General features: G+C 56.9%; 1 protein-coding gene across 1 annotated transcript in view; it reads right to left on the bottom strand.

Moving 5' to 3' along the window:
* KCNQ4 (potassium voltage-gated channel subfamily Q member 4) overlaps positions 1-12,259 on the bottom strand; it is a gene marked incomplete at its 5' end in the record, with an annotated part of 70,317 nt that overhangs the window by 26,170 nt on the left and 31,888 nt on the right. Inside the window, 6 exons of the mRNA XM_025212853.1 lie at positions 2,454-2,549; positions 3,027-3,137; positions 3,256-3,381; positions 3,788-3,963; positions 5,117-5,243; positions 7,494-7,584. Of these exons, the coding sequence (XP_025068638.1) occupies positions 2,454-2,549; positions 3,027-3,137; positions 3,256-3,381; positions 3,788-3,963; positions 5,117-5,243; positions 7,494-7,584 (727 nt within the window). The remainder of the gene's footprint in view (positions 1-2,453; positions 2,550-3,026; positions 3,138-3,255; positions 3,382-3,787; positions 3,964-5,116; positions 5,244-7,493; positions 7,585-12,259) is intronic.

The raw sequence follows: 12,259 nt of genomic DNA, 5'->3' as shown, positions 1-12,259 counted from the left end.
GGACCAGCCATGGCTGGAGTGCCCAGTGTGCCGTAATGCAGGCATGGTGCATGTTGGCTGGACCATGCAGAGCCCAGGGGGTGCCACAAGCTACAATTCAGAGTGACCTGGACAAATTGGAGGATTGGGCCAAAAGAAATCTCATGAAGTTCAGCAAGGACAAGTGCAAAGTCCTGCACTTAGGATGGAAGAATCCCATGCACCGGTGCAGGAATGGGACCAAGAGGCTAAGGAGCAGCTCTGCAGAAAAGGACCTGGGGGTGACAGTGGACAATAATCTGGATATGAGTCAACAGTGTGCCCTCATTGCCAAAGGCTAGTGGCATCCTGGGCTGCATTAGTAGAAGCATTGTCAGCAAATCGAGGGAATTAATTATTCCCCTCTATTCAGCACTAGCGAGGCCACATCTGGAGTCCTGTGTCCAGTTTTGGGCCCCCCGCTGCAGAAAGGATGTGGACAAGTTAGACAGAGTCCAGCAGAGAGCAATGAAAATGGTTAGAGGGCTGAGGCACATGGCTTATGAGAAGAGACTGAGGGACCTGGGCTTATTAGTCTGGAGAAGAGGAGACTGAGGGGGATTTAATAGCAGCCTTCAACTCACGGCAGGGCATTGCAAAAAGGATGGAGCTGGACTGCTCTCAGTGGTGGCAGATGACAGAACAAGGAGCAGTGGGCTCAAGTTGCAGAAAGAGAAGTTGAGGTCAGATATTAGGAAAAACTCTTTCATAAGGAAGGTAATAAAGCACTGGAACAGGCTACCCAGAGAGGTGGTAGCATCTCCATCCCTGGAAGTTTTTAAGACCCAGCTTGACAAAGCCTTGGCTGGGATGATCTAGTTGGCGGTGGCCCCGCTTGGAGCAGGGGGTTTCATAGATTCATAGATGCTAGGGTCGGAAGGGACCTCAATAGATCATCGAGTCCGACCCCCTGCATAGGCAGGGAAGAGTGCTGGGTTTAGATGACCCCAGCTAGATGCCTATCTATGGGGTTGGATGAGATGACTTTCTGAGGTCCTTTCCAACCCTCATTTTCTATGATTCAAGCATCCTCACAGCCCGAGCAGGGAGCCCTCCCAAGACCGGGACAGCAGCAAGCACCACAGGGCAGGACTGCGGTGCGTGGGCAGAGCTGGGCATGCAGGAGTTTGCCCCCGCTAACCCAATGTTGCATCTAGTCACGGTTTCAGGCAGGAGTCTGCCTGCGGGCATCTCAGAGCAGCGCAGTCTTGAGGACGATGCCTCCGAGGTTCCTCCTCCCCATCTCTAGCAGCAGCTCTGATGTACCAGCACCCCAACAAGGCAACTATAGCGTGCCGGTCAGGGGGCTCAGCCTGTCTGCTGCAGACCAGTCAGCCCTGCTCAGATCGGAGAGGACCGACCTCCAACCCAGAGTCCTCTGGGTGACCGTCCAGCCAGAGGCTCCAAGAGGCTGAAAAGATGAGCTGGGCAAGGGAAAGGACAGCATGGGCTGGAAATCTCTCTGGCTCATTCAGATCCCAGGTTGCATTGATCAAATCCTGCTTTGGGGCAACTCCTGGCTCACGAGAGGTTTCCCAAAGCCAAGTCAGGTTCAAACCCCACCAGCCGTGCTGGAGAGAGGAAATCTGCTCGCCACCCTCCCAGCCCCTGCCTGCTTCAAGCTGTTCTCCTGGGTCTGTTCTTTTGCTGAGGCTTCAAGAAGGGACAGGGACATTGATTACAGAGTGATCACAATAGGAGAGGCCTTATCAAAGCCTGCACGGCCTCTTGTCTGCATCCTGATTGCCAGCAGCGATGGCCCAGCTCACGGGGGGGAGCACATTGTGCGAGCACGGGAGCTGCGGTGCGTCACCGCGGGCGCTTTGTCTCCCAGGCCACGTGCTTGCAGGTGCCTTTGTCTTGCCCTGAGCCCAGAGCTATGAATCTGCAGCCACCTCTCTCCTCCTTGGTGGGGGATATGATGACAGGTGAAGCCAGGCCGCATTGAGAAGGCTGGGGAGGAGTGAGAGCGGGGCCAGTGGACTGGCTGGTGGTGGGAGATAGAGGAAAGGGGTCAGGGGCTCTCTTTGTGTGCCCGGGCTCTGAACTCAGGAGATAAGGAGGGTTTTCTAAAGTTTCCCTTTCTGTGGCAACCGCAGGAGGAGGCTGATCCAGACGAAAGAGCTGATGTGCCAGGGCTCGCTGCACTGGCACGGGGTTGCGGTGCCATCAGACTCTCAGCAGGGCACGTTTCAGATGTGCTGAGCTCTGCAAGGCAGGGCTAGGGGCTGCAGGAGAGCTGTGCGTAGGGAGCCCAGTGACAGACTGGCATAGCAGGGAGGATGAAAGGACATCCATACAGCTGGGGGAAGAGGCACGGAGAGCCTAGGACAGCCTGCAGGATGAGTGGGGAGCAGGGGCACAGCCATGCAGTGCCCGGGGCTGCAGCAGAGGATGGGAGCTACCCAGGCCAGGGGCAGGTGTTGGTACAATACCTGGATCAGGTTTGCAGCTGGCATCTTCCTCTTCTCAAAATGCTTCTGCCGATGCTGCTCCTGGACTTTCAGGGCAAACCCAGAGCCCAGGATGCCCTGTGGGGAGAAGGGGCCAGTGTGAAGACCTAGACCAGAACCCACCTGCCAACTCACGGGCAGCCACATCCGCCCCCATGCCCTTGGGGAACATCAATGCCAGCTTCAGTCCTGACCACCCCAAATGGGGAATCGCTCCAATCTGCTGCGTACATCGCTGCCCCCGGGAGCTGGCAGCCCCTTGGAGGTACGGGTTTCAGGTGGTGCCACCCTCATACCAGCCTCCCTGCAATGGCTGGGGGTTGCTGGGCTCCAGGGTGCAGGGCAGAGCCCACTGCTCCTCTGGGGAGGGAGGGAAAGGAGAGACGAGCACAAGGAGGAGCAACGATACCCTGCAGGCAGGATCCCATCGGGGTCTCCCCCCATGGGCCACGGCCCCTTATTTTATAGGGGATGTTTGAGCTTCCTGCTGGATCAGAGCGTAGAGGCCCCGCTCGGAGCCCCATGAGGGTAGCAGCAGCCCCCAGCACTACTCACGGCTGGGAGGGCGAAGAAGGAGATGCCGAGGAGTGCGAAGCAGGCGGCCAGCACCCTGCCCAGCCACGTCTGGGGGGTCTTGTCCCCATAGCCGATGGTGGTCAGCGTGATCTGCGAGGAGGGAGAACACGGGGGCATTGACGGAGCTCTTCTCCCCTTGTCCAGCCCAGCCCCCCTCCAGGCACATCCCTGCCCCCCTGGGGCAGCGGCCCGCTGAAGCTGAACTTACTGTACCCCACCAGAGGGAGTCGGCGTAGGTGGTGAAGTCGGCGTTGGTGTCCTTCTCAGCCAGGTAGACGAGGAAGGAGGCGAAGATGAGGACCAGGAAGCCGATGTACCAGGCTGTGATCAGCTCCTGCCAGGGGGGCAAAAGCCAAGCGGGTCCTGGTGGCCTCCTCCAGCATGCAAGCACTGGGAGCCCTGCAGAGCACCTCTGTCCTGGCAGGGCTGAGCAACTCGGGTTGGGAGTGGGAGAGTTCAAAGACAGGGAGGAGAATCGTGCTTGCAGGCTGGATGTGAAAGAGCTCCATGCCCCGATCTGTCTGCTCAGTACAGGGGAGGGGGTGAGGGGGGTGGGGGTTGCAAAGCAGAGGGGTGATGAGTCAATGCTGTGTGGGGATCCCAAGCATGGGGATGGGGCTGGGGGCAGGACAGGAGGGAGTGACACGGGCAAGAAGGGAGCAGCTCTGCCTTGCGCACCTGCCCTAGATCCAACCTTTCATCCTGGAACACCCCCCGCGTCTCCTGCCCTGCAAACTCACCTTACTGTGGGCATAGACCACGGAGCCCAGGAGCTTCCAGGTGCCGCCACGGCGGTCCATACGCACCATGCGCAGGATCTGCAGGAACCGCATGCTGCGCAGTGCCGACGTGGCGAAGATGTTGCCCTGAGTGCCGGCGGCGATGACGGCCAGTGAGGCAATGAAGACGATGAAGTCTGTAGCCCGGAGCACAGGGTGGTGAGGACAGGGGAGGAAGGCATGGCTGGTGGTTCTGGGAAGGAAGTCTCTGCCCCTTGGGACCTGGTCCCCAATATACACGCCCCCAGGGGGGACACACGCCCTTTCTGCTCGGGGGGTCTCTTTGCTAAGCAGGGCAGGATGGAGCAGCGGGGATCTCTCCCCAGCTCACAGCTGAGGACCACTCCTGAAAGGCAGCAGGTTGCAATTCGGCTAATCCCCAACACCCTCCATTCCCGGTTCTTCCCAACCTTAAGTGGGGGGTCCCTGGGTACATCTGGAGCATCACCGCAGCCATCCCAGCTACAGGGCAGACACAGCACCATGCTCTTGTTGCTTCATGGCTGGGTGTCAGCAACCACGGCTGTGCCACCGTCTCCAGCAGGGAGCAATCGATGCCTCTCCATGGTCACTGCTGGAGGGGCTCCATCCACAGCACCGGGAGCCATGAAGGACACCCTGACCACCCGGACACCCTCCCTGACCATCCTCTGCTTGCAAAGGGGACCTCAGAGGCATCAACCCCGTCTCCACCCTGACGGGACCAGTGTCCCTCCAATGGCATTGACCACAGCCGCAGACACCAGCAGGGCAAACAAGCCCTGCAGTGGGGTTGCCCCCAAATGTCCACAAAGGCCCCTTCCCAAAGCCACTCCTTGAGCCCAAATCAAAAACCCCGGCCCGGCTCTGGGCCACGTTCTCCCAAGGAGGCCAGTGCCTGGCTCCTGAAGGGCTCCAGAGGAGATGAGCTGAACAACCAGGGAAAAGGCTGTCCCCAGACCTCACCCACCAGCACAGCCAGGGTGGAAATGCTTGCATTAGGAGGACCTGCTACAGCCAACCTGGGTGCCCCCCCACTGCAAAACTCCCACCTCCTGGAGGTACCCTGGCCATATACCCCACCCTGACCTCATTCCCTTTTGTCCTCCCTCGCAAGGTGGCAAGGAGATGAGGGCACGAGGAGACTCCATCTGCCCGGTGCTCTGAATACGCCCATCACCGTGGCATTGAGGCTGTTCACAAGAGCCTGGGCCTGGCTGATTGAAGCCTGGTGTCTCTGATAACCAGGGGACAGCAAGTGCCCCCCAGAGAAGTGCAGAGGGAGCCCGCGCCAGCATCTCCCACGCGTACCTATGACGCAGAAGGGTTTCCTGGCGAAGCGGAAGCGGCCCTGCCAGCCCCGGTAGCGGCAGCAGCAGCCGGCCGCCCAGATACGGATGAAGTACTCCATGCCAAACACCACAATCATGACGAACTCCTGGCAGGGGAGAGGAGGAGAAGCAAGTCAAGCGCTTTGGAGGGTGGAGCGAGCAGGGCAGCTGGAAACAGCCCTCGCCACTTGACTCGAGTGTCAAGCGTTGGCCAGGTTCTCGTTTCCGTGCAGCTCCCTGAACGGGGCCCAGGTAACCCCCGTTGAGCAGACACACGTCCACAGACACAGCAGCCGGAAACAGGAGCCCACAGAGGGCAGGGAGGCTTGGGCACCTGCCTTCTAAATATAAAGTCCCTCCCATAAATAATTGATCCCTCTTTGCACCGGGCTGGGCTGAGACACCTGCAGCCAGCACTCCCAGGGAGGAGGAAGGAGCGCACGGGTGCTCGCGGCCCACCGCTGTGCCATTTTCAAGGCAATCCTAGCTGGGACACTCCTGGGACCCTCGTTGGGGCAGGGACAGCTGGAGAGGGGGTGGTTCTCCCCAGGACTCATGTGGACAAGGCAATGAAGGAGCAGGAACAGCCTTTCTCTCTCTACAGCAGGAGAGGATGTGACACCCACTACAAGGTCCATGAATTGAGAACTGAGGCATCCTCTGAAACGGGCATTGTTGTGCAGAAGGGGCACTTGTATCTTGTCTATACACACAGAGACACACACACACTAGACGAACACACATGTGCACATGCACATTAGGTGAACTGGCTTAACTGAAAGCATGGTGTTGTGCCACCCAGACCTGCTTCTACAGGTGGCCAACAGAAATGTGGGCTTTGCTCTCACATCATAAACACGGGCTCAGCCACACTCTCACTTTAAACAAAGAAAAGTCCTTCCAGGTCCAGGTCTCTCTCCCTGCCACGCGTGCATCTATTTGGACAATCCAAGGTGACCAAACCTAAGGACTGTGCTCCAGTATCCAGATGCCAGAATCTGCCTGGTTCGAGGCTTGCACATCGCTGAGAAGGGGCTGCAAAATGCCCATGCTGCCATTGCCTGTAGGAAGCATGTAGTCCCAGCAGCGGTGGGTGGGAGAAGGCTGGTGTAGGGCAGCAGCAGGCTCCTGCACCATCTCACCTGGCTCAGAGCAGGTCTGGATGACACAGGGGGTAAAAGTACCAGCATCCTGTTTATCGGAGCAGCGCTATCATTGCTACCATCCACGCAGCAGAGACGGGAAAGCACGTGCCAATGTAGGCCAGAGCAGGCGCGGTTGTTTCACACATGCCTTTCCAACCAGGCAGCCGCCTCTCCTGCAAACAGCTCTCATGGGCTTTGGTGGCCCAGATCTCCATGTGCCTGGAGATCCAATGACAAACTGCTAAGAAAACTTCCCAACACCTTCTCCTTCAATGGGAAAGTCAAAAAGATGAGCTGGGATCCCTGAATCAGCAGCCTCATCTGAATGGCGCCCATCCCCACCCACCTGAGCCAACTTTAAATATATATGGGTAATTTTCCTCCACTGTCAGCATTGTACCACCTCTCCTCCTACCTTTCACACACAAGCCCCTGTTTTGCTTACTCGTGGGAAAGTCACGAGGACCTTCCCGATTTAGTCTCCATCACTGTTGGGAGAAATCCAGTGTCAGCTGTTTCTGACAGTTTGGGGGAAAGTGGCTTTTTTTAGATTTTTTCCCCCCTCCCTTTTCCAGTTGGGTGTTTTCTTGCCCTTTTTTTTTGCCATCTAGAATAGGTGCAAGTCGACAACAGGTGCCTTACACCAACCCCACCAAAGAGATCTCAAGGGAGATCGTTGCAAGAAACATGATGGTCATCGAGGCAGTCCTCCAAGCAAAGCCCAGCAGCAAGAGCAAAGGCAGCATGACTTAATGGTTACCCTTAAGGAGCTTGGAGGATTGGGACACCTGGGTTCTCTGTCCAAGTCATCCAGGCACTTCAGCTGTCATTTATAACAGCTAAATGAGCTAAACTAACAGTTAAAAGCCAGGTTACAAGTGATCTTGGAAGGGCATCCACACTTAAGGGGTAGAGATTGAGCACCATGTCTTCAGTTAAGCTGGTCTGCCTACTGTGCATGTGCATGTGTGTGTTCACCGAGTGTGTGTGTATCTGTGCATGCAGACAAGATATAAGTGCCCCTTCTGCACAACAATACCCATTTCAGAGAATGCCTCAGTTCTCAATTCATGAACCTTTTAGTGGATTTCTCTGAGTAGGACTTTGATGCTGGAGACTCCCCCAGGTTGTCCTGGCTCTGGGTCTAACTGGGGGGAAATCATGTTCTACTTGGGCAAATGGAAGATGAGCACAGATCTCTAATGAACTTACCAAGATGAACAGGCATTCGTTGGCGAATTTCTGATGCTCCTGGATGGTAGAGAAGACGGACAGCACCAAACAACTGAACACAAGGACGAATCTGAAACAGCAAATAAACCAAAAAGATTAGCAGACTTTGATTCATCCGTGCCTTCCTACAAGGCACCTGTCCACCCGAGCCCTGCCATGCACCTAGGAGACCCCCCCACCACTGTGCCTACAGTAGGTGACAACTCCCCAGCATCAGAAACAGCCAAACCTTGGACTGCTTAAAAGTTCACTCTGCAACAACTGGTCATTTGTGATGGGAAGGAGAGTGGACGTGGAGAAGGAAGGGGTAGTCTGAGCATAAAGGCAGAGTACAAACAGCCCCATCTTGTCAAATCCAACCTCATGAGATACCTGCAAGGTGAATGCCCGGCTGGTACAAGCAACCGCATGTTACCAAAATCCAGTTGGATGCAAGATCAAGGGCTGAAGGGAACCCCTGAATTAGATCAAGGAGAGCTGACACACTCTTTAACTGCTAGCATTGAACAGTAAGAGTGACCGCTGCTAACAGCACAGCCTTTGGAGAACAGCAGGGGCAAAAGCCATGGCACAATAATCAAAATGACCACACCACTTCATCCTGCCTTGATATGACTGGCATCACAGAGATCAAGAGGCCTTTGCCTTCTGCCTTTTCATCTCCGACATAGGGCAGCTTAACTGCCCCTTCTCTCCCAGAAATGAGATGCTGGAACAAAGCTGTCCAGTGTAAGCTCCAGAGCTACCCGTGCCCCACTCAGCAAGGAGAAAGGGACAGGCTTAACAAAGGATTGGGAAGAGGACAATCGCAGCTTCGCTTCTTCCTTTTAGGGTTGGGAGGGTGGCAGTCCAACTCCAAATGGCGGGACACCTACACGATAAGCTCCAGAGACAGACACCAGCATTATGTCCACGACTGGTGCTCCTGGATACGACTGCAATAGACTGATATCACAATCACTTGAGCAGGAGGATGTTACATCTGCCACAGATAAACAGGGAATGGGCCCCTAGGAGGCTTCGCAACCCTGTGGCTTCAGTGGGGTTCAACAAGGTCCGGAGTGAAACTTGCTCATGTCTGAGCCAAACACCATCCAACTATTTTGGAAGTGGGCTGGTGCTGCAGTGGCCAACCGGCACCCCTAGATGGCAGCAGAAAGAAGTGCAGGAGCACCGGAGCCAGTGGGCACCGAGTGCCCGGGGTGGCGGGAGAGGGAGCTGCGATGGTCGGTCATATGGGGAGAGGTTGGAGTCTTCTCGTTTCAGGAGGGCTAAGAGAGAGCCCACGAGATGGCTCAGGAAGGGGGCACCACCTAGCAGATGTTGCCAGCATGCTGCTGGGCAGCAAGGACTCTCCATATCTGGGTCCAGCCGGACTTTTTCCCTTGATCATTCTGCGTGGATCACAGGGACGGGACAAGCCCACCGAGCTTGAGTCGAGGGCGGGTTGGGAATAGGACCTGGCACAAGGCATGGCCTTTCTCTTGCTGCCCACCTGAGGACCCAGCAGCGAAAAGCCTTAAAGCCCATTACCAACCATCCCCGCTCACTTCCTCTCAAATGACTCATTAGAAAAGACAGTGTCCCTTCCCGCAGATGCCTGATATTCACTCCTTATGGAGCTTCCCAGACACGGCACAGCTTGCTGGCATTGCAGCATTAAAGACAGGTGCTTTAATAAGCGATCCAGTGAAGCCATTTCTGAGGAGCCTGGAGGGGTTGGGTGAGGGAGGTCTTCGCCACCAACTGGATGACGACCCCCAGATCTTTTCAGATGGGGGTCATGCCATCCTCCCTGCATGAAACTGCCCCTGGGAGCATCAGAGGGTGGAATTTGCCCCCGCTACGCCCCAAGGCCCTGGTGCCACAGCCACAGCACTCCCATCCCAGCAACACTTCCCTATCCTATAGCCACTTCTCCCCTTCTAGTGGGCAGCGCTGTATTAATTAACACACACCTATTACCGTTGCCACCAGGGAGCCATGCTTTGACCAACATGGGTAGGGAAACCCGGCTCAGAGGCCACATTCAGACCCGTTATCAGTGTCGAGGTCCCTGGTTTTTCACCGCCTGCCAGCCATGGGAGGGCCAGAAATGCAGCACAAGCTTGAGAATCAAAGCGGCACAAGCCTGTGGTTTCTCCGCCCTGGCGACGCACCCGAGCTTTTGCTTTCTCTGTAGTTTCCTCGGAGGTCTAGGCAGAACGGCCTGAGCTCTGCGGGGAGAGTCTCTGGTTGCTTCCCCGAAGCCCAGCGCTCCAGCCAGGGGCGCCTTGCTCCAGACCTCAACCTCACAGCCTGCCCGGGGAGGCAGAAGGGTAGTGTCTGCAGAAGGGAGAGGTTGCCCCTAAGCCCCAAAAACAGGCTCTTGTTCTAACCCTCACAACCACAATCGCTCCTTCCCCAGATCTGGGGAAAAAACCCAGGCGTCCAAACTCCCAGCCCCTTTCTCTAAGTCCTGTGCTGTTCCCAAACCTGGGAAGCGAACTCAGGAGTCCCGAGTGTTGCTAGACTTGACTCTCGGCTGTAAGCTCGGATCGGCTGATGTTGGGCACAAGAGACACCGATCCCTGGGGCTCCGAGCTCCTTGCAGGAGGGTCCGTGGTGCCCCTCCTCGCCCGCTCCTAGGACAGCCCGACGTGAACAGCCGAGGCAGCGCCGCACTCGCTGCTCCCGGCAGCTGCTGCAGAAAGTGCTGAGCGCAGGCATGGAAATTAAACCAGCCTGTGATCCCCTGGCTTTGGAGAACTCTCTGAGCTGGGCCAGAGCTTTCAATATTTAATAACGAGGAGCATTGGCAACGTCCCCCTGGGAGGCCCGTGGGAATGCGGCTGCAACACGCTCCTCAACTCCGGCGCTGGGCAAGCAATGGAGCCGGGCAGGGCAGGGCAGGGCAGGGCAGGGCAGGAAGGGTGAAAATGGGGTGAGCATGGGGGAAGCTGAACTGGCTGCAGCCCTGTCTGTCCTCCTCCTCCAGCCACTTTCCCTGCAAGATCTCCAAGGCCCTCCTGACCCTCAGGGAAGTTACCCGCAGGCTTCGCAAGCCAAGGGAACGACAGCCCTGGCCTCTGCGTTTGCAGACGCTGCTCCTTGCAGAGAACCACCGTGCTCAGCACAGGTTCACAGCACCAGGCACTCGCCCTCCCCAAACCCTCGCTCTTCTCCAGCACCCGTCTGGGACTCAGCCAGGCCTCAAGCCTGTGGTTTCCACCCAGGGTGCCACACAGCACCGCGTTCAGACTGCTGCGGTCTGAGGTCTTTGCAAGAGAATTGCTTTGTTATTTTTCCGTAGTCGAGAAACGAGTGCAAGTGAAGAGCTGGCATCTTCTGGAGGTGGGGGGCTGGAGTTTAAGGAGGTTGAGCAAACTGCACAGAAAAACTTTTTTAGTTCTCTCCCCCCGTAAACCGCTCAATGCCCAACCAGGTCCAGCCACAGCTGCATCCCGAAGCGCTGGGATTCAATCGCGCCCCTCTCCCCTGCACAGACAGCCCCACCGATTGTAAGACAGGCAGCAACCCAAGTGGAAAACTCCAGCGGGTTTTCAAAGCACCGACCTAGGGAAGGGGTGATGCAGCCCCAGTGGGGAGTAATATCCCTCCTCTCGGTTCCTGACTTGGCTTCAGGAGACTCTTCCAGAAGGGCACGAAGGTGAGCGCAGCCTCCGGTGATAAATCCCACCCCGTCCCCACTGCGCCTGTAAGTCGCTTGGCACTGCCAGGCTCCTAGAAGGCACGGGGCACTTTTCCTCTCTGGGAAAGGCAGACTTAAGACGGGGTTTATTGCCTTGAGTTACGGCTCTTGGAGGCGAGTCAGACAGCAGGTTTTAAAAAGGGATGAGACAGAGAAAGAGAGAGCAAGCAAGCCTGGCTCTGGGCAGGGAGGTCAGAAGCTCCTCTCTGGCTCCGGGGTCCTGGTGCCCAATATGCCACCCCTACTAGTGTTAGAGGTGCACGCACCCCAGCTGGGACCCGGTGCCTAAACCTCCCCAGGCTCTGAGCTCTGGGAACCTCTCCCCCCACCAGCTCTGTGCTCTCAGGCTCAGCTAAAGGCATGAATAAAGAGCGCAGGAGGCCGAGGAGGGGGTGCTAGGGGAGCCCCATGATCCCATGTGCACTGGGGTGAGCCTGAAGAGCAGAACCCCCTCTTTACTGATGCCAGCTGATTTTTCTCAATGGCCTACATGGTGCGGGGAGGAGAGGAGACACCGCCTGCCCCCTACCCCTGCCTTCCCAGCCCCTTTGTAGGGGCACAGAGCGGCTCAGCAGCACATCCCCACGTGTCCTGAGCGTCGAGGCGGGGAGCGAGCAGCCAGCCTCCGCGCCTCTCTCTGACAACACAAGTCAAGCCTGTGCGTCAAGCCGAGCTGCCCTAACCTTATTTTGTCCGTTTCCCTTCCCCGGCGCACATCAGATGGCGCCTAATGGGGACTGGAGATGCCCGGCGGCAAAGCCCCAGCTCTCCTCCCCTCCATGCCCGCGGGCGCCGCTGGAGAGAAATGTTTAATAGTAATAATAGAAAGGGAAGAGAAGCATTAACGGGATCTAAACTCTCCCATGCCAATGCAAGATGATTCCCTACAGGCTAGTTACGCGGCCCCTGCAGCATGTTCCCATGCAAATGTCCTCGCTAATGAAACCAGGGGAAGAGACAGAAACCCCAGAACAAACAAACAGAGCCGGGGCTGGGGAGAGGTTTCGCACGGGGCTTGAAAAGCTTCCCCCTCCCCACCCCACCCGCCCACCCT

This window comes from Alligator sinensis, unplaced genomic scaffold, assembly GCF_000455745.1.
Source record: "Alligator sinensis unplaced genomic scaffold, ASM45574v1 scaffold994_1, whole genome shotgun sequence".
Lineage (NCBI taxonomy): Eukaryota > Metazoa > Chordata > Crocodylia > Alligatoridae > Alligator > Alligator sinensis.
This window is presented reverse-complemented; position numbering and strand designations above follow the sequence as displayed.